Source organism: Perna viridis, chromosome 6 (assembly GCF_037379345.1).
Source record: "Perna viridis isolate PV_CMFRI_1.1 ecotype Kerala chromosome 6, ASM3737934v1, whole genome shotgun sequence".
NCBI lineage: Eukaryota > Metazoa > Mollusca > Bivalvia > Mytilida > Mytilidae > Perna > Perna viridis.
The window spans coordinates 17,462,513-17,484,660 of NC_142450.1; the positions used below are offsets into that span (position 1 = coordinate 17,462,513).

The 22,148-nt window shown below is 31.1% G+C and overlaps 1 protein-coding gene across 18 annotated transcripts in view; it reads left to right on the forward strand.

Moving 5' to 3' along the window:
• LOC148613908 (anoctamin-2-like) overlaps positions 1-22,148 on the forward strand; it is a 48,150-nt gene that overhangs the window by 11,654 nt on the left and 14,348 nt on the right. For 4 of the 18 annotated variants that reach the window (XM_088587595.1, XM_088587588.1, XM_088587587.1 and 1 more), the window contains 18 exons: positions 963-1,069; positions 2,562-2,582; positions 4,124-4,285; positions 4,955-5,059; positions 6,802-6,846; positions 8,366-8,410; positions 11,668-11,712; positions 12,999-13,147; positions 13,801-13,919; positions 14,624-14,679; positions 15,373-15,476; positions 16,034-16,168; positions 16,781-16,935; positions 17,747-17,829; positions 18,166-18,237; positions 18,483-18,560; positions 20,360-20,569; positions 21,313-21,461. In XM_088587595.1, coding sequence (XP_088443721.1) covers positions 963-1,069; positions 2,562-2,582; positions 4,124-4,285; positions 4,955-5,059; positions 6,802-6,846; positions 8,366-8,410; positions 11,668-11,712; positions 12,999-13,147; positions 13,801-13,919; positions 14,624-14,679; positions 15,373-15,476; positions 16,034-16,168; positions 16,781-16,935; positions 17,747-17,829; positions 18,166-18,237; positions 18,483-18,560; positions 20,360-20,569; positions 21,313-21,461 — 1,840 coding nt within the window. Of the gene's footprint in view, positions 1-962; positions 1,070-1,475; positions 1,502-1,546; positions 1,568-2,561; positions 2,583-4,123; positions 4,286-4,954; positions 5,060-5,793; positions 5,827-6,801; positions 6,847-8,365; positions 8,411-11,667; positions 11,713-12,998; positions 13,148-13,800; positions 13,920-14,623; positions 14,680-15,372; positions 15,477-16,033; positions 16,169-16,780; positions 16,936-17,746; positions 17,830-18,165; positions 18,238-18,482; positions 18,561-20,359; positions 20,570-21,312; positions 21,462-22,148 lie in introns of those variants that run through there. The other 14 variants (XM_088587596.1, XM_088587589.1, XM_088587601.1 and 11 more) reach the window with 11 other exon arrangements.

A 22,148-nucleotide genomic window follows, 5' to 3' on the forward strand; every position in this document is an offset into this window, starting at 1 on the left:
CAAAATCAGTAGAAAATAAAAAAAAATATGATTTAAAAAAAGGGGGGGCTGAGAAACTTGGTCTTGTCCCTAAGTTCCTATGATTTTTAGTAAGATGTAGATCTTTTATCATCTTTATGTATGTTAATAATGATGTTAAAAGTTTCATTAACACTGTAACACATTAAGATTGTCTTTTCTATCTCGGAGTTCATTTACATGTAACTTCATGAATATAAGGGTGTATTGGCTGAGCTTGTTATAAGTGATGCACACAGAGTTGTGTTGTGTTTGTATAGCTTTGTAAAACATTAGCTGTTGCAAGTTGTCTTCTCTGTATTATCTTATGTTGTTGAACTTTATGTATCTCGAAAGGAGTGCTTTTTTTTATATTACATTTTTACTCAGTTAACACTGTAGATTTATATGATTTACATTTTATGTTCTAACCTATGATTTTAGCTATATATACCATGTATACACTCTTGTTAGAATATGTCAACTCAAAAAAATACTTAACTTAAAACTATACATGTGTTCACAATGTTAGAAATGAGCTTGGAGATAACATTTGTTCAGGGTTTGTAGTTTTCTGTGACTTTCTTTTTATTGTCCCTTAAAGCATTGTGACAGAGGAACTTAGTAATAATGTGCCTGCATGTGTGAGTCTGTCAGGTTGTCCATCCGTCCACCAGTAGTTCAAATTTTGTAGGATTGTTAGGTGCAGTACATTGTTGATCATACTGCTTCATTTTTTTGATTTGACAAATTTTTTGGGTGTTGATTGTTTTTCTGCATTGAATGAAATAGTGACACTCCTCTGACATTGCTTTTTCAGCTTGATGGGTTTATCTCAGCAAAATTTGAATTTTTGTGCAACAATGCAAATTGATAACTATAAACTTTTATTAGCCTTTTAACCCCTACCTGAACTGTATTAATGTTGCACCATTTTCTAACCTGATAAAATACTTGTATTCCAGATATTAATTTAGATGAGACTTCACCAAATGGAATAGAAGATGAACCCAAATTGTCCCCGTCAAAAGCATCCAGAGAGGATGCAGATCAGCAGGACAAAAGTGTCAAGGTATTATAGAACTATATATCTGTTAAGTTTGCCTTGTTTTTGTTTTTTTTTCCAGCTGAAATGAGGAGTAAATTAAATTATTCTTGTGCTGGTACCTGTTATTTTTAAGCAAGTATTTTATTCGTAATTTGTTTATACCAGGTACTTGAAAGGAAGCTAAATAACTCAAAATGTGATAGAAATTCTTTAAAAAATTTCCTAATTGGTTAGCATTATAGGTTCTTTGGAATTTGTATTAATCATTAAAATCAGATTCTGTACATATTGTTACTTTTCAGAAAATTTTGAAATAAATTTAACTATATGAAGTTTCTGTGATATAAAGAAAAACTTCTTTTCTTATGACATGAGTTTCTATGGATAATAATTTATTATAACAAGAGTACAATTTCTCATTTGCACATAGATACTTGTAGAAAGGGTTAATGACGAGTAAGTAAAGCGTTTTTGTCTTAATTGGCTATAACTCTATGGCAGGATGATTTCTCAGAAGAAGAGGTAATAAAGAATAGCCTCCAATGCACCAGTAGGCTAAAAGACTCCTAACATTGCTTGCTCACAATTGTGCTGTAGCCTTCTCTATTACATATTGTCTCCATTTCAAACTTGTCTCTTCTAACTGAAGTAGTGAAATGTATCGTCCTGCATATGTATGTTGATATGAATGGTCTTTCAAACTTCTATGGTAGAAACAAGTAACCGAGCCTTGATGAGCACTGAATAAAGAAATATTTAAATGTAAAATTCTTAGAGTTTAAATAGTAATTATGTAGTAAGTCGGGATTACTGGGAAAATTTACACGAGTGTTATGCCATTCATTTCACTGGAAAAGATTTTCTTGGCATTAAAATGAAGAGTGTCCCAGTTACCATTAGCACAACTTACATTTAAGTTGTTTTAATTTTGTTACAGTAGTCAATGGGAGTCTTAAACTTAATTGTTCTAAACATCATTGAACTTATCTTGTAGTGTATATGGGAATTAGAGCATGTGTTTAAAGAGATTTTTTTAACTTTGACTGACTTAATCATGCTGTAAACATGGACATTTTTGTGGGATGTTATTCTCACAATGATGAAGTAAAACATTTTTTTCTTGGTTACTTGGTACAGAACACCCCAAGTTGCCATAAAATAGTTATTTCCCTTAAAAAAAATCACTATGCAGTTGTTAAATTTAATAATCAGATATTCATTGACTATAATATTGAGGAAATGAGCCCTGTCTCCTAAATTTACATGGTTACAGTACGTCTATAGGTTTCTGATTTATATATCATCTTTTCGATCTGAGTCTCCATTTTATTCAGTCTAATTAAAATTAGCCCCTCCGATTTTTATTTGTTTCGCTTGCATACATCAAAAATAAAAAAAACGCAAGGTCTAATTTTAATTAGACTGCATTTTATTACTTGAAATAGTTTTGTCTTGGTTACTGTTTTTTGGTGTGTGTGTGTATCAGTTTGATGAAAAATATTTTTTTTCCTAACAGATGATGCCTAAAGGGGAACAGGTAGAGTATACCCCTTAACAGTGTGTGGGATGCTGTATGATACACTGAAGATAATGTCTTGTTTTTTGTGTAGTGTGAATTGTCTTTTGAAAGTTTGAAATAAATACAGTCTTGTAATCAGGCCACTTCAATTAATCATTTAGATTCTCATACAAGATATGATCCCTTTAAATTCTGTGTGATCCTGACTTATTATTTTTATTCATTAAATTTTAGTTCATGAAGTCTAAGTTTTTATGACATTTTATGCCTTCTTACTCAATCCCCTTTGACAAAAGCAGTAGTTAGTCTGATACATGCTTTTAAATATGTTAATATCAGCATCTTTTGATAATTGAATTTCAAAAGTAACATGGTTTTTGATTTTTCTGATTGGTTAAAAAATTTTGTCCATCATCTCATAGACAAAATTTTGTAATGACTGTGACCTCATTAACTTTTTTTTTAACTTACCGGTTGAATTTAAATACTTTTATAAAATTAAATTTTAAGGAATTACTTATATTTTTTTGGCCTGTTTATATAACCTCAATGCCTGTGGTGCATGCACACTTGAAAATAACATGCCACACAAATTATTTAGTGTGCACCACATGATTGAGGTTATTTCTTCATAAACCGAAAAAATATAACAGTCATTCCTTGAATGGATTTCGTCCTATAATGGTACATGCCAAGTCTTTAGGAAAATGTAGAGCCTTTTGAAATTGAAGGTCAAAAGTCAAGGGCACAGTCTCCTGTTTTTAGCAAGGGACACAGTTGCATTACTTTTCAGTAATATTTTAAGTTCAGTATTTGAAAAATAGAAGTATAATATAAAAAAACCCAAAATCTGCCCTTCCACTTTTGGTTGAGGTTTGATGGGAATCTTATATTTTATTGGAGTGGCCTAATTTACTTGTGGCAATTGACAAGAATGTTCTGTTTATATGCATTCAATGTTTGTATAGGAACTATCCTAAAAATTAAGCTGATTTGTTGCAAAAGTAGATAATATAACCTAGATAAATGGAATCAGAGTAAAAAAAAATGATTGAATGTACTTTTATCATATTAATGATAAAAAATAACTCTTTACTAATAGTTTAAACAAAAATTACTTGTGTGGTTTGCATGGTATGGAAATTATATGTATTGAAAATTCATATGCTGTGTATGAAATTTGCCCTTATGTAACACCTTCACAAACACTTTTATGAGAAAATTGTTCAAAGCTGCAAATGCAAATTTTTCCAAACATTTTTTTTTCATATTTTTGAATACTGATAGTGGTTGTTTCTTTCGTCCCTGAATAAAATTTCCATTTTTGTAAGTTCTTGAAATTTTAAACATTATTGTAGGTCTACTTAAAACTAAGTGTTTCTTTTACCTTTGGCTACTACCTAGTTTCTGTCATTAACATGCTTTTGTAAGTTTTGATGCAATATTTGGTTCTTCTAAATATTCATATTCAAATTGGCACCATGGTTAGAAGGTTAAATGGTAAAGTACTAATGTTACCTGTACACATATTGAAATGAAAGTCTGGGTTTCTATTTTAGGGTAGGAACATGTTCTTTAAGGATGGTAAGAGGAGGATTGATTATGTACTGGCTTGGGAATCACAGCAGGACGAGGGAAAACATAAAGAAAAGAAGAAGAAAGCTCGAGAAATCTTTGAGAAACACCTTGAAGAGGAGGGTCTAGAACTTGAATATGATCTGGTTTGTATTAACACCATTCTTTCCAAATGCAAAACATAATGAATAGAAGATATTTTTTTTCTCTGCATCAATTGTCTTGTGAAAATGATTTGTGTCTGCTAGCATTTGCAGTAGTAAATTGCCATAGAATTTGACATTCTGTCTTTGATATCATTGAAGTGCCTTAGAAGAGATGTTAATGGGAATTATGCAAATTTGATATTTCTTAACAGGGAAGAAATTTGTTACACTACAGGTCACCAGTTAATACATGAAGGTTCTATGCAATTAAAACTTTTATGTTTTCAGCATTTATTTAATCACTGATTACCAAATTAAAAAAAAGCCTTATTAGTTAATTTGATAGATATCTTGCTATACAACCTCAAAGGTTTAATGTAAAAAAAAACACCGCAAGCTGAACATGACATTTTGTTCTGTTACCGTGGATTTTTTTTCTTTTGTTGACTGGGCCTTTCAGAGCTTACTTGAATGTGTGTTTACACTTATTGTAGACCTTTTGGTGATCTTTGTAAGTATTTATTGTTTTTATAAAGGTTAAACCATGGTGCATTTGTTGCATTTTACCATATCTGTTCCATAAGTATTGTTAATTTTTTTTTTTTGCAAAATCCTGTAGGCAGATCTTGAAGAGCTTATGATATCCAGTATTTAATTTATCTGTTGTAGACTGTATCCAAAGATGAAGAAGTTGATTTTGTCAAAGTGTATGCACCATATGAGGTCCTGTCCAGATATGCTGAAATTCTCAAACTTAAAATGCCTGTCAAAAAGGTATATACTTTCTTATTATTCAACGAACATAACAAACTATACATATACAAATAATTAAAGACAACTAAAGATTTGTGATGCTTTATAATTGGAGCCTAACTATTTTTAACTTGATGTGTCGGAAAATCAGTAGAAATTCTAAGACAGAGAAAAACACAAAAAGCAAACATCACATGTTTAACTTAAGTACATGTATGTTAATTGTTGCATAGAATCTTGACCTAAACAGTGCACATCATACCAAATAAAAAATACAAATTATTCTTTGTTACCAGCAAAACTCTTTATGAGTTTAGGTCACAGTAGATGGGAAAGTGAAGAAGTGATGAACATTTTTTTATCATTTTGCAAGAGTTACCATGACTACATTATTACATGTAAAAGTAGTGCAATCTAATCATTATATTAATATCAGTGTATAGTACATACCACACAAACATGGACTGTTACAGTAATTTAGCAATAGTTTAAGGCCCAATGTATGAAGCAAAAGGAGAAGGCTTGTAAGATTTATCACTGCAAGCCAACACTCACTATATAAAAATTTCTGAAAAGTTTATTTTAGGCCTGTGAACTGGAAACTTTTAAAACACTTAAGCGACTGATGATATAATGTTATGCATCTCACAAATGTGTCCAAAATATTTATTCCTACACATGTACCACATGTAAATGACACTTGCACTGAAAAAATGCATATCTATTGACTTCTAATTTGTTTAATCCATTAATAGTCATTCAAGAATGTTAAGAATCGCTTCTATCAGGTTTGTCATACAACGTAGATAAAATGGCAATGTTTTTTTTCTCTAATTTTTCTACTATTCACATATTATACATTTTGTTCTATGGCGAAATTAGCACATGCAGTACATGTACTACTCAAACTTGATATTGAGGCTTTGCTGTAAAAATATTAGCTGAAATGCTTTGCTGGTAGTTACTAAGCCAATGGTTGTTAGTCACACTGGGTGTAGATGAGCGGATTTATTCTTCTTCAATGGACTGTCAGAAAAAAAATTGTTTAGCTTACTCAGTGCAGAATTTGAATTAAGTCTTGAATTTAGTAAGGGAATTATTTGTTGCTGTTGTAGCATATGTAATACTTAGTAAAAGCAAGAGAACCATGATTAGAAAAAGGCCAAAATTTAAAGTAACCTATATGACCCAATTTTTTTCACTTTCCCAGAAATAAAAATTAAATTGAAATTTTTTCCCACTTTAGGTCAATTTCTTTCAAACTGACAGCATTTTTCACTTAAATTGATAAAAATTAAAAAATAAAATTTGCCTGCGTGCCCTTAATTTTGAACAATGTTGAATGAGAATCTAGGATTTTTTTGATAATGGCCTAATGTAAAACGAAGAATAAGATATAAAATCCTTGAACAAATTCATTAGTTGTACCATAGCTGTAGGACATGGTAGAAAAAGAGGCAGTTTTGCCCCTCTTACAATCATGTAGTTGAGCCTTTATTTTTTCAACCATCTATCTTTCACAAGTGTTCTGCTACTGAGGGAAGTACAGCATAATTTTGTTTAAACAGTACTCCCCTGATTGTTGAATGAATCTTAACATCTACAGTCAGCATGCCTATAACAGTGATAAAAATATTTTTAAAAGATGCTTTTAACACATAAGCACTCAACTTGTAGTCTGTTTTTGCATACTTGTATGAATTCTATTTTGACATTATTATTATAATCGTTAATCAAACTTGATTGTTTGTGTACATGCATAGCCACAAAACTTTGGTGCAAGTCACAAGGATTTCTCTGTGTTTGAAGTAGGTGAAAGAAGGTTTTATGTTGTCTGTTGATTGTTGTCTTATGATGTTGTCTTTGGGTATTTAATTTTGTTTTATTGTTCATTGTCGATTCATTGACCTGTTTGTTTACCTTTTGTTGTTGTTTACCACTTTCAATTACATTTATGGTAAATTTTGTGATCACTGGTGTATGTTGGTTACACATACAGTTGAGATGCTGAAATAGTTCTATTTATGCATGTACAATAGTTTTTGATGAATTCTGAAAAGTATGTTGATACAATTTTTTTTTCTAATTGTTTTGTCCTACCAAAAATTAACACTTTGTTTATTTACTGTTTAGGTCATATGGTATAACAAACAAATCTGTTGTGTACTTTTAATCTAGTCATTAACTGAAACAGTTGGAGATCTTTTGAATTGCTATGGGAATTCTTGGTTAAAGAATGAAAGGTTTTGACACTTGCATGCTCTCTTTTTACCATGAAATGTATAAGTTTGGCTTGTTTTGCGTAACCTTCAATAACTTAATTTACACAGTAAACACAGTTTCTGATTGGATAGAGAATTTTGTCCATCCTCTCATAGACTGAATTTTGTAATGACTGTGATGTCCATAAACTCTTTTAATGGTATACTGATTGAATTTTGATACTTAGATTAAATTATAAGGAATGACTGTCATGTATTTGTCTTTTTGAAATAACCTCAATGCTTGTGGTGCTTACTTGAAAATAACCTGGTATGCATGTTATTTTTTGTGCACCATATAATTGAGGTTATTTCTTCATAGACCGAACAAATATAACAGTCATTCCTTATATATTTTGGTACGTGTTCATTATTTTCTTAACTGCCTCAGTGGCCTTAAGCTAATGTACTCACCTTTAGGTGCAGGAGGTACTCTGCCCAGTACAATCAAAGACTTTAAAATTTATTACTACTCCTCCATTAAATACACAGCATATTGGTGCTTGAGTAAGGATTGGTTGGCTTGGAGTTACATTCAGGTGTCTGAATGGGCAACCTGCATACTTTCGGGCTATTACTTCTGTGAGCTAGCACAATAAAAAGCCAGCTTAACATGTCAGGCGAGTACAAAGCAGGGTCTATTTGCTTGATCAAAAGTTCTTGTCCTCAAAGAATTAATATATCAATCAATTAATCATTATTTACTTCCTCTTCAGTTTTATGGAAGGTGATTTAAGGAGGTAGAGTAAGGGACTCAACTCTTACAAATCATTGGAACTTTGTATTCAGCATTTGACATCAATATCATGTAAGCATCAAAGTAATTTGGTTTGATTTTATTGCTTGAAATGAAAGCTTAATTGGCTTTATTAAAATTGAATTTTGTACAAACATATTACTAATTTCAAGAGTTATGTCCCTTACCCTAAGTCTACCTCTTTAACCAAGCCAAACTTTCAACATTTCAGTGTTAGTGACTGTAATATTGACATAATTTTCACTATTTGTTAACAGAGAGTAAGGTTTTGTTTTTACTTCACTTTACTAATGACTGATTTATCAACAGAACATTGTCCTGGACAAAATACAGAAGAAGTATGCCCAGCTGGAGGTATAGAGTTGTGTGTGATGTCAAAAAAAAAAGGGGGAGGGTTGTAGCGGATACCTAATTACCTATGCATTGCAAACAATTTCCTGCGTGCACCTATTCCCTTAGATTAAAATATCTTAGATGGCTAGCGGCAAGACTATGACTTAAGTTTAATGACAGAAGCAAAGTCTTAGAAAGAGGATAAAAAACTCACAATGAAAAAAATTCACATACATGTATATGACATAGAATAAGTAGCATTTCATGAAATTAATAGCCAATTTTGCATGTTATATTCTATAGTAATGCATACACTGCTAAAATGATAGATCAATTCTTTACTCTGCATTGTCCTTAAAACATACAGCTCTCCTTTCTTAGTATACTGCCTTAGCCATGTATGCTCAGTATTACTGAACAATAGATACTTGTACAATTGTGTCAAAGTATTGGAGTAAATAGATGTTCAAGGTTATGGTCATATAGAACACAACTTTAATCCATTATTTAGTGCATGTTTTATAACTCTTGGTTTATTTATTATCTATTTATAGTCTAAAATGAGAGTAAGTGAAGCTCTTCCTTTTTAACCATTACAGTCATCTAAAAAAAATATTTTTTACTATCTCACTTTGATTATCTCCCCTTTTACCTTAGAGTGATTGGATCTACTTTTTAATCAATCCAGATGATGAATTGATCATCTACAGGACCACAAACATAGTACTAGGAGTGTTATCTATCCATGTCCCTCATTTTGATTATCTCCCCATACACCTTACAATGTTATAGTTAAAGTTATTTTGGTTGAGACCTATTCAAATGTTGAGATATTTGTTCAGATATTAAGTGGACTTGCAATATCATATTTTTGAAACAAGAAAGTCTTAGCTTACGTGTACTTGATGTTAATTTTGATGGTCGGATTTTAATGTGTTATCATGAAAATTTTGTTTTAAAGACAAATCACACTATTGTTTATACGCATTGTATGGCACAAACTATTATATTGTCGTCCATTTGTGACGTCGCTTTTTGCATGAAATTCATGGTTTATCACCCTTTGACCATACAAGCAATATGACGTCATGATTCAAGGGCTGCTTTGGAAAATCTTCTGTAAATGCCAGGCATCCGTCCGTATGTCCGTCTTTCCTACACAAACTCCTAACTACAATTTCACAATGGATTCCGAGGAAACTTATACCAAATGTTTCTAATACTAAGACTTTGAAAAAAAAGATAATCAGCATTGCCCGATATTTTTAGGGGGAGTTATGCCAATTTGATTATCAAACATTTTAGCGAGGGTCGGATGGGAGATATGGAACAATGTTCTTTTCTTGGAGAATGTGAGCTAGTTTTCCTATTCCGGACAAGATGTTTAAATGAGGAATATTAGAGATAGTCCCTTATTACATGTATTGCAAAAAACGTAATTTGCCAGTTCATTCACTGAGGGAAAAATGTAGAAAAAAATCCAGGCGGAGTATCTAATCCAGGCGGATCCGGCGAATGCTCCTCCCTTGAAATTGGAGGATATTTTTTTTTTTGCATGAAATCATGATTATTTTTTTATAAATTCTATTCCAACAAATGTTCTTGCTTCGCTTCCCTTGGTCTTTAAATTTTGTTCATTAGCTCACTTGAATTATAGATCTTGTGCATATGATTGATTGTTGTCTGTTTGCAAACAAACATCTATGCAGTATCAGATTAGGAACACCGTAAAAATGATAAAGCCTTACAATCAGGATGTATGTTTATCGACAAGGATGGCCTGCCAATTTATTTTCTTTGATTCTAGGATTAAGTTTCTGTCCTGCCCTTTTTTTATAGAAAACTTTTTTCTTCTGCATAGTGCGCCAAAATATTTTTTTTATGTGAACGAAAAATATTAAATAAAATGATAATAAATCCCGCCTTTTTATTTCCTGAAAATTACATTTTTGCACTTTTATTTAAAATTTGATACAAAGTATGCCACATGAAGACACAAACTTTTACAAGTACATATGGTAGGTGCACTCTATTACATATAAAAATACTCACCGGCGGCTGTTGGGCGATATTTTCCTCCAATTGTTTAGTAAAAATATTACTACTAACTGTTGAAATGCTTCACATTTATAAATGTTGAACTTTAGATCCCGATAAGTCATCCGCTGTTGAAGTGTTATAAATAAACATTGTAACTTCAAATATGAATACGAATTATAACATGTTGACGCGAAGAGACACGGTCATGCAACCAGAATAGTTTTATGTATCTATCGCCTTTTGCCCAATCTTCTGTTTTCTGCAGTCGTAATTCTTTTTGTCTTCCACTTATTTTTTCACAGTCAAGTTTTTGTATTACCATTTTACTATTCTATTTCTTCTAAAGATGTTCTGTCCCTGACTATGACGTAACGTCATTCAACATAACATTTGAAGTAGGAAATGTCCAATAACCAAACAAAATTATGCAGAAATGGTACAGAAATATGATTAACTTTCGTATTTGATCGGTGACCCCCACTTTTTGAAGAGTTTACAACACCAGCTAATGGATACCTTCTCATACCGCAAATTTTAAAAAAATCTTAATGTGAGAAGTATTTCAGATTACCGTGAATATGGTTTAAAAGTTAGTTTTTCTTTTGGCAGGAAGCAATAAAAGGTATTTTTTAGGCGGATAAAACTCGTTGTATTTTGTTTTTAATGTTTTATGAATGAAAGACAATTTCCAATCTACTGGTATATGGCATGTGTCATTCGTAAAAATATTGGCAAAATCAGACGTCTGAATTGAATTTGGAAAATGACAAAAACTCCTGATTTATACGAATTTTTGAACTGCTATATCTTTGTTAACAGCATGGTGACCTATATTTTTTAGAAGCTTATTTCAATGCCTTTATACTTGAGATAGTTCCATTAAAATTTCACGAAATTCCTAACGTTAGTGTGATTTGTCTTTAACATGAACATTTCATTTTCAATCTTTAAAGGATATTCATAAGCAACATTATGAACCTTTTACAAAATGTATTATCAATGGTTAATTTAATTATTTGCTTAGTGAATTGTGGTTAATTAAGTTAATTTTTTTTAACAGAAATTCTCAGGTCTAGCTTTTAGAATTCTAAAATGAGAATTTTAGATCTCATTGAAATAGTTACCGGTGGTGATAAAATAAACTGTATATTTTATAATACACTCAAACTAGTCCTGTTCACATCGATACCACTGTGTAAGTATACTTTAGTTAGAAATTCTCCATTTTCTCCCCACAGAACCGTATTGTAGAGCTGACGGAGAGCCCTTGTGCCTGGTGCCTGGTAATGATGTGTTCAAAGCCTGCACTTGTTCTGTGACCAGTTTCATAAGAAATCTTAAATTGAGATTTCCATAAAATCCTTCCTCAACTCAATTGTCGACCAATAAGATCATATGAAATTGAAAATTTGAGGAAATTATCAACTTAAGATTTTTGGTGAAACAAAGGCCTGATGTCACATCAGTTTAAGTTTTGTTAAGCCAGCATGATTTTGTTTTCAGCAATTTTTTATTTTGGTTCATAAGCTTAAAATGATGAACCTAGCTTGCAATGGTCAAAAGTTGCATGAGCATTGGAAGGCTACAATGAGGCTATGAAATATTGCGTATAGTGTTTTGGCTCATGAAGTTCGAAGCCATCTATTTGGTTGACTAACAAGTGTTCTCCATCTCTCCTTTCCTTCTGTTTACAGTCTATGGTAGTAATTCTAAGCTTTGCCTTGGTATCACTTTGTTGAAGTGTTGAATGGTTCAACAATATTTGTATACTCCTAAAAAAACTAAGGGCCACTTTAAAAAAAATCATTTTTGTTTAAAATGAATAAAATAAAAAATTATTTGAATTCATAGCAGAAAGTAGCAGATTTGAATTCTCATATATTTATGTATCTCAAATTTAATACTTTATGCTATTTTTTTTAAACAAATTTAGTTTGTATTCATTTTGAAAAAGTGACCCTTAACTTTTTTGTGGAGTATTCATTTTTTTATGTTTGTGAAACAGTCAAGTTAAAATTTAGCAATATTTTCTAGAACTATGTTAAAGTCTGCTGAAATGAACTTGAAAATCAACATTATTGCTTTTATAATGAAATAAACATTTTTTATTCAGAAGATTTTGTGTAAGATACAGATTTTTGAAGAAGCCTTATATAACTTTATTTCAAGTACATGCATTTTAATCTATGGAATGAAAGCATTGAATTGTGTTATATTTTCCTTTGCAGCTGTTCACATTTTGTACATTTCTGTCAATTGATAACTTTGCAAGGTGTAGATTGGCAGCTTCAGTTTTTTACTGTTATATTAAATCTTTCATCATCATTTCAGCTGCATGTTCATTTTTTTCTGAGCTAAATGATTACTTCAAGAATTCTGAATACTATTTTTGTCTTTACAACTTTAAGAGAACATTTTTGATGATTATTTTGAATATGATAACATAGCGTATTTTTCTAAATTTGTGAAATTTCACATTTTACTTTTGTGTTAAAGTTTTGTAAATCTAGATGTAAGATACATTATAGATCTAATTAATTAAAACAGATTTTCACCATTGTATTTTTAGAATCCAATGAAGTCTGTGTCAACAAAGTTATGGTCAAAAGTGACAGGTATTGCCAATAAAATCTACACCCCATTTCAGCTTGATGATTCTGTAGTACCCAATATTAAACGGAGATTCACTCTTGTCTATAGCAGAGATAAGGAATATTTGTGAGTATGATATACATGTATAATGATCTTTATTGATAAATATGAAAAGGGTGTCCATGGAAGGCCAAGGCAATATGTGGCACATGCGAAATTTTTCATCAATTAGAGATAAAAAATTCATTTTCTAGGAAATGAATTTTCATATTTAATATAACTAAATAGTAACAATGAAATAAAAGAGGGAGAAAGCACTAGAAACTTCCAAATTAAGGGAAATAACTCTATGACTTGTTCATAATTTAATTGATTTGTTGGGGGAACTTTAAACATATATTCAAGAGTCATCAAATTTCAATACCGAAAAATCTTGTTTTTTTCTGACTTCGTAATGAGAGTAATATTCCATTGGAACAAAACAATTCTTGGGATAAAATTTACTTTGTGAAACTCATATCAAAGGATCTGCCTAGTTTCTACATGGACAGTCTCACAGTAACAATGATTAATAAATCATATATACTGCTTAATTTACTCTTACAAGCTGTACATGAAAATAAAAAAAAATTACTTTAAAACAGAAAGGGGATAAATAGAAAAATTCTGACGACTAGATTTAAAAAAATGTGCAACATTGAAAATAGCGACATGTAATAGTTGATTGCATATTGCATTTGCATGGTATTTTAATAATAAAACATCCATTTGTTTTGCAGGTTTGATATACCGGAAGATAGAGATTCCTTTTTTGATAATGCTACTCGAAGTAGAATTGTAAACTTTATTCTGAGGAGAAAGTCTTTCAGCACTGATAAGAATGATGCTTATTCATTTGGTAAGAATCATACCTTTCATATTTAACTTTGTTTTGGTACCAATTTTAAAATGCAAGAAAATGGCATTGATAGATAAAACAACAATTATTAAATAGTAGTTGAATTGTGTTTGTTTATTTCACACAAATATTGATCTCAGATATACAGAATGGCTCAATGTTGACAAATATTTCTTGGAATATAATAAAAAAAAAAAATAAAAAATTTTTTTGTTTTGGTGTTAGTGGCACACCCTTTTCTTGAACTGAAATATTGGAAAAAATTTTGGAATGCATAGAAGAATATGGTAGAAGTGAAAACCACAAAAAAAATTTCATATTACATGAACCAGTAGTTATGAATTATAGTATAGTACATTTTGTAGACTAGTATTGGCAACAAAAATGCCATACCCAGTTTCAAGGTTGTGAGTTTTGACACTGATACTTTTAACCCTCAAAGCTGTTAATTCCTAATGGTCTGAATGTTCTGAGAGTCCTCTCTTAAACTATTTTATTAGTAGGGTCTGACTACAAAACATCATTAATTTCACATTGTGGATATTGTGGGCCGGGAGATTAATATACCTGACTATTGGTTGGTCTGAGTTTGTCCTTATGTATTGAAGATGTTCTCAGTCTCTCCCAGTTTCCACTACCAGTTCCAAAAAAGTGTTATTGTTATATGATAAATGAATAATTTCTAAAATTGGTGATTTTGACAGGTATAAACAAAATGATTAATGATGGTATCTACACAGCAGCTTATCCCTTACATGAGGTAAGTCTACCATGTTTACTGATACCATATATGAGAATTATGTTGTTTTTGTATTTTACCAAATAACAGTTATGTTTTTCTATGTTAAAAAGGATGTTTGCTTGTCATGTTCAGCCATTTTTGTCAGATTTTCGTACTCTTCTGGTTTTATCCATTACACAGCATTAATATATTTTGCTCAGGGCCCCCTCTTTTCTTTTCATAATTTTATTAAACACACTTTAAAGTGTGATTTAAGCTTTTATGAATTTTTTTGTTATTTATCTAGTGGAATTTACTCATAAAATAGACTAAGACAAAACCCATGGAAAATCTAGAGAAATCTTTTTCTTCTCTAAATTTAAAATGCTTATATTTCTAAAACATGCATATTGACCTATCATTTTTTTCTTCTTATATTGTTCCAGCATGAAAGATCTTAAAAGATTTCACAAGCTTTTGAAATCCTCGTTATTCTTAAAAAGAGAAGCGAACATCCTTAACTGACCTTAAAAATAAAAAGAAATCAAGAAATTTAAAGATTTGATGTAGATATCATGTTTTACTGTATGTACATGCATGTCCCGTAAATATTTGTCAAGTGCAGAGTTATCCATGTCCTTTTATCATATTTCTGTGTCTCTTCATGTTTTCAATTCATTTACAGAATAGTACTTTATAGAACTGTTTGAAATAGAAATATTATTATTTCAGGGTCACTGGAAGCCAGGATCAGCACCAAATGATAGAAAATTATTGTTTGATTTCTGGGGACATTGGAAGAATATGTTCAAAGTTCAACCACTAGAACATGTTAGGTATGTTTATGACCAGGGGTGGGTCCAGGTGAGAGCGTTATGGGCGTACGCTTCAATTTTTCAAAGGAAAAAAAAAAAGAAAAATCTATTGTAATCTGCTAAATTTTGTATTGAATATTGCAATTTATCATACACATCCATTAAACATGGCATAATCTGGTTTCCTTTACTGATTATTGTAATTATGCCTCCCCTTCATAAAATCCGGAATCCGCCCCTGATGACCACTCCCAATATAGAGATTATTACCTTACATTAAACTTTATTGATCTGTGAAGGTATTCTAATATTTATGATGTAGACAATGTGACAGATAATTTTTAGTATAAAAAAAATAGAAACTTGCCTTTACAGGGCACTTGGTCCACAACATATTATTTGAAGATATCCAGATTGCTCCTTGTTTGTTAATTTTTTTTTATATTTTTTTATACATGTAGTTTCTTTATGGTCTTTGTGTAGCTGTCTTCATATTCTCTGCATTTATTGTACTATATGATAGCATATATTATCACTATATACATGTACATGTTATGATTAAAATTTCCTTATTTCAGACAATACTTTGGAGCCAAGATAGGCATCTATTTCACCTGGTTGGGTTTCTACACAATGATGTTGATACCAGCCTCCATTGTTGGTTTAATTGTGTTTATATATGGTATTGCTATGGCATTTGATAGTTATCCTGCGTAAGTTCATTTTGGTAAATTTTGTAAAATTAGATGGAAAAATGGAAGGAAAACTGCTTACTACTTTTAATTAAGAAATTATTGTTTGCATTTTAAAATTAATGTTAGTTTGTCCTCTAACTGGAAACATAATTATGATATTTTTTTGCAATTACATGTAGTATGTTGGGAAAAAAATCATAAAGCTGTATTCAAGCATTTAGATTTTAAGTCAGTTGCATTTTTCACAAAGAAAGAAAAAAAAATGTAGTATATAAAAATTATACTTTAATACATGAGTTATACATTTGTAACAATGCAAATATATTGAATATATATAACAAATACCTGTAATTAAAAAAAAAAGAAAATTATCAGTCAGTTATATTTTCTTGAGTCTAAAGCATTCTCATTGAAAATGCTACATGTATTTTATTATTGACTACTAGATAATACATGTATCATGTTGACTAATGTATTTTAAATTTCAACTTTAAAGAATCAAACAATCATTCAATGATATTGTTCATTTGTATGATTAAGTCTTTATAGATAAAGAAATATTGTAAACATATACTTGCAATCATACTTTGCAATGCATTTATTTCATTTAAAACTTGTTCATATTTGCAGAAAAGAAATCTGTACACTAAACTTCACCATGTGTCCCCTATGTGACTTCCAGTGTTTATATTGGAATATCAATGAATCTTGTTCCAATGCCATCGCTAGTCGGATGTTTGATAATGGTGGGACAGTATTCTTTGCTATATTTATGTCTTTCTGGGGTAAGTTAATCATAAATATTACCTACTCAGGTTTACCTTAGGCCATGTAATTACACAAATGTTTCATCTTATGTGGCATTAATTTTCTTAAGTTGAAATAAAATAAAAACATAGTTTGCATTTTGGCATGATTATTTATATCTGGAAAACAAAGGCAGTAATTAAAAAAAAAAAAGGCTAATTTAGATCAAATATTATCTATGTGAATTATAATTGCTTACTATTTAGTATAAATAAACTTTCTAATTTATATGATTTTGGAATCCAATAGAATTAAAATTATCACGATCTTACAATACCTGAGCTTTATGTGTTACTGAAGCTTGATAGGACAGATAATGCTAATTCAGGGTATTCCTGAAGCTTGATAAGACAGATAATGCTAATTCAGGGTTTTCCTGAAGCTTGATAGGGCAGATAATGCTAACTCAGGGTATTCCTGAAACTTGATAGGACAGATAATGCTAACTCAGGGTGTTCCTGAAGCTTGATAGGGAAGATAATGCTTATTCAGGGTTTTACATGTTCTGAGCTCTTTGCATTAATGGTGTTACCCTTTTGTTAGTCTGGATAAACTTCTTTTTTAATCCAGGGCATTGGTGTAATTTGTTGAATACCTTTTAATGTGTATTCATTTTTGGATCTCAATTTTCCTATGCTTTTGGCTCTATTGGAGCTGATCAGCAGTTACTCCTCGAAACACCAGAACAGTGAGTACTGCATATCGAAATGTTTAAAATTTTCATATTTAATTGGTATTTTCGTATATGATGTCACTGTTGATGTATATTATGTCTCTAAAATATTTTAGGCACCATGTTTCTGGAGTTCTGGAAAAGGAAGCAAGCGACTATGCAGTATAAATGGGACTTACTTGACTTTGTCAGGGAAGAGGTATTTTTAGAGTTATTTAGTGCCTTTATTCTTTACGTGTGGAGCAAAATAGTGAGTTGCTCGTTTATTTATGCCATTTTTCTCAAATATAATACAGAAGCTTTATATAAATCCAGAATTTTTATGAGTATTTATTTATGAATGTCATTTTGAAGTTAAAGTGTTTGATATAGATAAGTGTTTATTTAAGGTTGTGGGCATATCTGTAACAAGAAACTACTAACACTTTAAATTTATGAAATAGATATTTTTATAATGAACTGTTTATCAAGGGATTATATGATACACATGAAATTTTGAAACTCAATGAAACATCTTACAAAATTTTTTTTTCAGCAACCACCGAGACCTGAGTACCTAGCCAGGTTAGAGAACTGTACACACTACAGGATTCATCCTATCACTGGCGTAAGATACTTATTATTCTCTGAATAAATCATTTAGTAATGATCCTACAAACGTAGGCTATGAGTATATTTATGCAATTTTATGTGGTAATATTTGTGTTAAAGGTTCTTGGTAAAGTTCTTGAAGCTTTGTCTTGTCAACAAAATATTTCAAGATAATTTTATTTTATTTAACAAGTAAGATTTATGCAAAAGTTTTTAACTTAAAAAAAACAGTTTTTCATTTCATTTTTGCTATTTTTACAGTTGAAAGAGCCTCACTTGCCATTCTGGAGGAGAAGAGTTCCAATTTTTCTCATGTCTTACTCCATCATGTTATTTCTGGTAAGGGAATGGTCATTTAATCCAATCTACATACACCATATTTTGAAATAACTGTAGTATTTTTCTGCGTACAAATCTGAATTTTGGAGAAAACCGTACATTAGGGTCATCTCCTTCATAAATCAACCAAATCAAGAATAATAACTCTTGAAGTACTCTCAACTTGTATATAATTTTTTGTCAAAAGTGCAACAAACGAATGAAAATATGAGGTCTGTAACTGTTTCTGGATAAGAATAAGTGAATTTGGTGGGTTTTTGACAAGAATTAATCACCTCTTGTCTATTAAGGAGGTAGACCTAAAGTAAGGGACATAACTCTTGAAATCAGTGATATGTTTGTATCATATTCAACTTCACCAAAGCCTATCAAGCTTTCATTTGAAACCAAATGAATCAGTCTAAGTTACATTGATATGAGATTGATGTAAAATGCTGAATACAAATGTTCAAATGATTTGTAAGAGTTGTGTCCCTTACGCTAGATCTACCCCCTTAAGAGGAGATAAGTTGCTCTGGTTGTTTGTCATACTTAATACTTTAGAAATGGAAGTCTGGAGAAGCCCAGTGATGGTGATACATGCAAAAAGATGAGAACTGTGGTTTCATTCACGGGGTTTTTAATTTTAATGGTTTTCATTGGTTGTGTGAAGCCATGAAAATTCAAATTCGCAGACAGATTTATTATATAGATGTAACTTTCATTTACTTTGGAAATCACTTCTGTCTCGATAAGAGCCTTTTTAATGTGGGTGTTGTGTGACATGTATCTGAAAAAAATGAAATGCTTACAAATTTTTCTAATGCAATTTAATTTAATCTTTCTGAAAATGCAGATGTGATGCAAATACAGCTTTACTAGGTCTGGTTATAATTTTACTGAAAATGCAAACAAAGTCATAGTTTAAAAAAAATTAATGACCTTTGATCAACAAATTTACCCAGTAAAATGCACCCAACAAAATGTCCTTAACTGCATATTGATACCCACAAAAAGTTAATGAAATCAAAGTTAGTTGTAATAGACATGTATATATACATACCTTAATTTGGACTGTAGCAATTATGAACATACATATTAAATGTGTTAGCTTAAAGTAATGTAAAAGAACAGAGTTTGCTCCTCTTAATTACTAGTACATATGATAGCTGTACTTCATGTACTGTAGAAGTACTATAATTTGTGGGGTACCAATTTTCGTGGTTTGAGCCATACCAGGAAAATTTAGGTCCCAACGAAAAGGGGATTCCCTTTGATGTGTATACTGAAAACTTCAGTTAATGACTTTTGATCAACAAATTTACCCAGTAAAATGCACCCAACAAAATGTCTTTAACTGCATATTGATACCCACAAAAAGTTAATGAAATCAAAGTTAGTTGTAATAGACATGTATATATACATACCTTAATTTGGACTGTAGCAATTATGAACATAAACAGAGTTTGCTCCTCTTAATTACTAGTACATATGATAGCTGTACTTCATGTACTGTAGAAGTACTATAATTTGTGGGGTACCAATTTTTGTTGTTTGAGCCATACCAGGAAAATTTAGGTCCCAACGAAAAGGGGATTCCCTTTGATGTGTATACTGAAAACTTCAAAACCACAAATTCAGGAGTCCACAAACATGTCTATCTTCCCTAATCCAAGAAAATTTTTGTCCATGAACTTTCACGTTAATTCAGCAATATCTGAAATATCTAAAAGATATTGATAACACTGTGATCAACCAATATATATATTTATATATTGATAATACGGATCAAACAATGTATTTTCAATGATTTTTTACAGGGACTCCTTGCCATTGGAGCTGTTATTGGTGTTATTGCCTACCGAGTGTCTGTCCTAGCGGCCCTTCAGGTACTGACTAAGGACAGACCCACATCTACAAACTCTACAGTGGTTGCTGTAGCAACTGATACGATCTATGAGAATGCTGGTTTGGTTACTACGGTTACTGCTGCTTGTATAAATCTGCTGATCATCATTATCTTAAATATGGTTAGTGATTTCTTACAAATGATGTATTAATGCATATATAACTATGAGTGATCTATCTTAATTGATAGTTTGGACAATTTTAAAAGAGTCAGAATGTGTTGAAAAAAACTATGGTATTTTTTTTTAATATAAAATATAAATGGACTTCATATTACAAGTTTATCTGCCAAAAAGGAAACAATAAGAGAAATAAGAGAAATTCTGTTCAGACCAGTATTTGATAATCATCTTCAACTCCCAATAGTCATGAATTGCTACAGAAATTTTTACATTAATGTTACTTAAATTTTTCTGATAATACCCCTATTCTGAAGGAGATGTGGATACACTGTTTTACCCTTCTCTGTGTTCCCTTCAATAACAATTTTTCCATCACAGTTTTCTCAGCTACGATTCATCACAGCAGCTTGAAATTTTTCTCCATTCTTACCGTTGGTAGGATCCATTTTTCGTAAAAATTTGACAACATCCTGTTTTTGAGGACTTCGTTTATTATTTATTGACCTCATGATTTTTGAAAGTTGAAATTTTCACAGCACTTTTCTCAGCAACTACATGTCACAGCAGCTTGAAATTTTAACACCTTCTTTATGTAGGTATGCCATAAGGTGGGATTAATTTTGAATAAATTTGACAAAAGCATCCTATTTACCCAGGGCTTTGTTTATTTTCCTTATATTGTGATTGAAAGCAGGGGATATTAATAGTGAGCCCTTGCTTAAAGATTTCTTGTTTGTTTGTAGGTTTATAGTAGGATAGCCTTTTGGTTAACAGATCTGGAATGTTTGAGGACACAGAAGGAGTATGATGACAGTATTACACTGAAGCTGTTTGCTCTACAGTTTGTCAATTATTACTCTTCTATTATCTACATAGCATTCTTCAAAGGGAGGTAAGTTACTGTAAAATTTTATCATGATTCAATTATTTTGATGATAGAATAACTACTGTGGTGGTAGAGAATTCCCTTTCATTTTTTTTTATGTTTGTCCTCTTTTGTTTCTGAGTTATGGGATGTAAACTGGGTGTCTCAGACGATTTGATTTCAGCCTTTTATACATATACTTTGATATTTAAAAGTATTTCCATGTATTGTCTGCTTAAAATATTTATTCGCAATACCTACCTTTACCATGCAGGAACCATATATATATGGTCATGGGCTGTTTTCCGAATTTCGGGTTCTTGCAATTTTATTTTTAGCTTTAGAAACCACAATTTGATTTCATATGCAAGCAGAGTGAATGTGCTTTAAAATGAGGCTATATTGTACAGAGTTTTAGCAAAAATAGGAACTTGACAGTTGAACAAGAGGTCATGAGTTAAGAAGGCCACAAAAAATCGAAATTTTCTTAGGGGTAGGGCTCAATTCTCAGCTTCTAACAACAGCAGAATGGAACCATAGTGCTTCATTTCACCTGGTTGCTATAGAATTATGATGTCTCTCACCACTCCCATGATGTCAACTCCATATACTAACCACTTCCTGTTTTAGGTCAATCTGAAGCCAAAAACTGCAAAAAAAATCCTCATTTTTTCTCATTAGTGAACCCCTCTTGGGACTCCTGACCTTCCATTT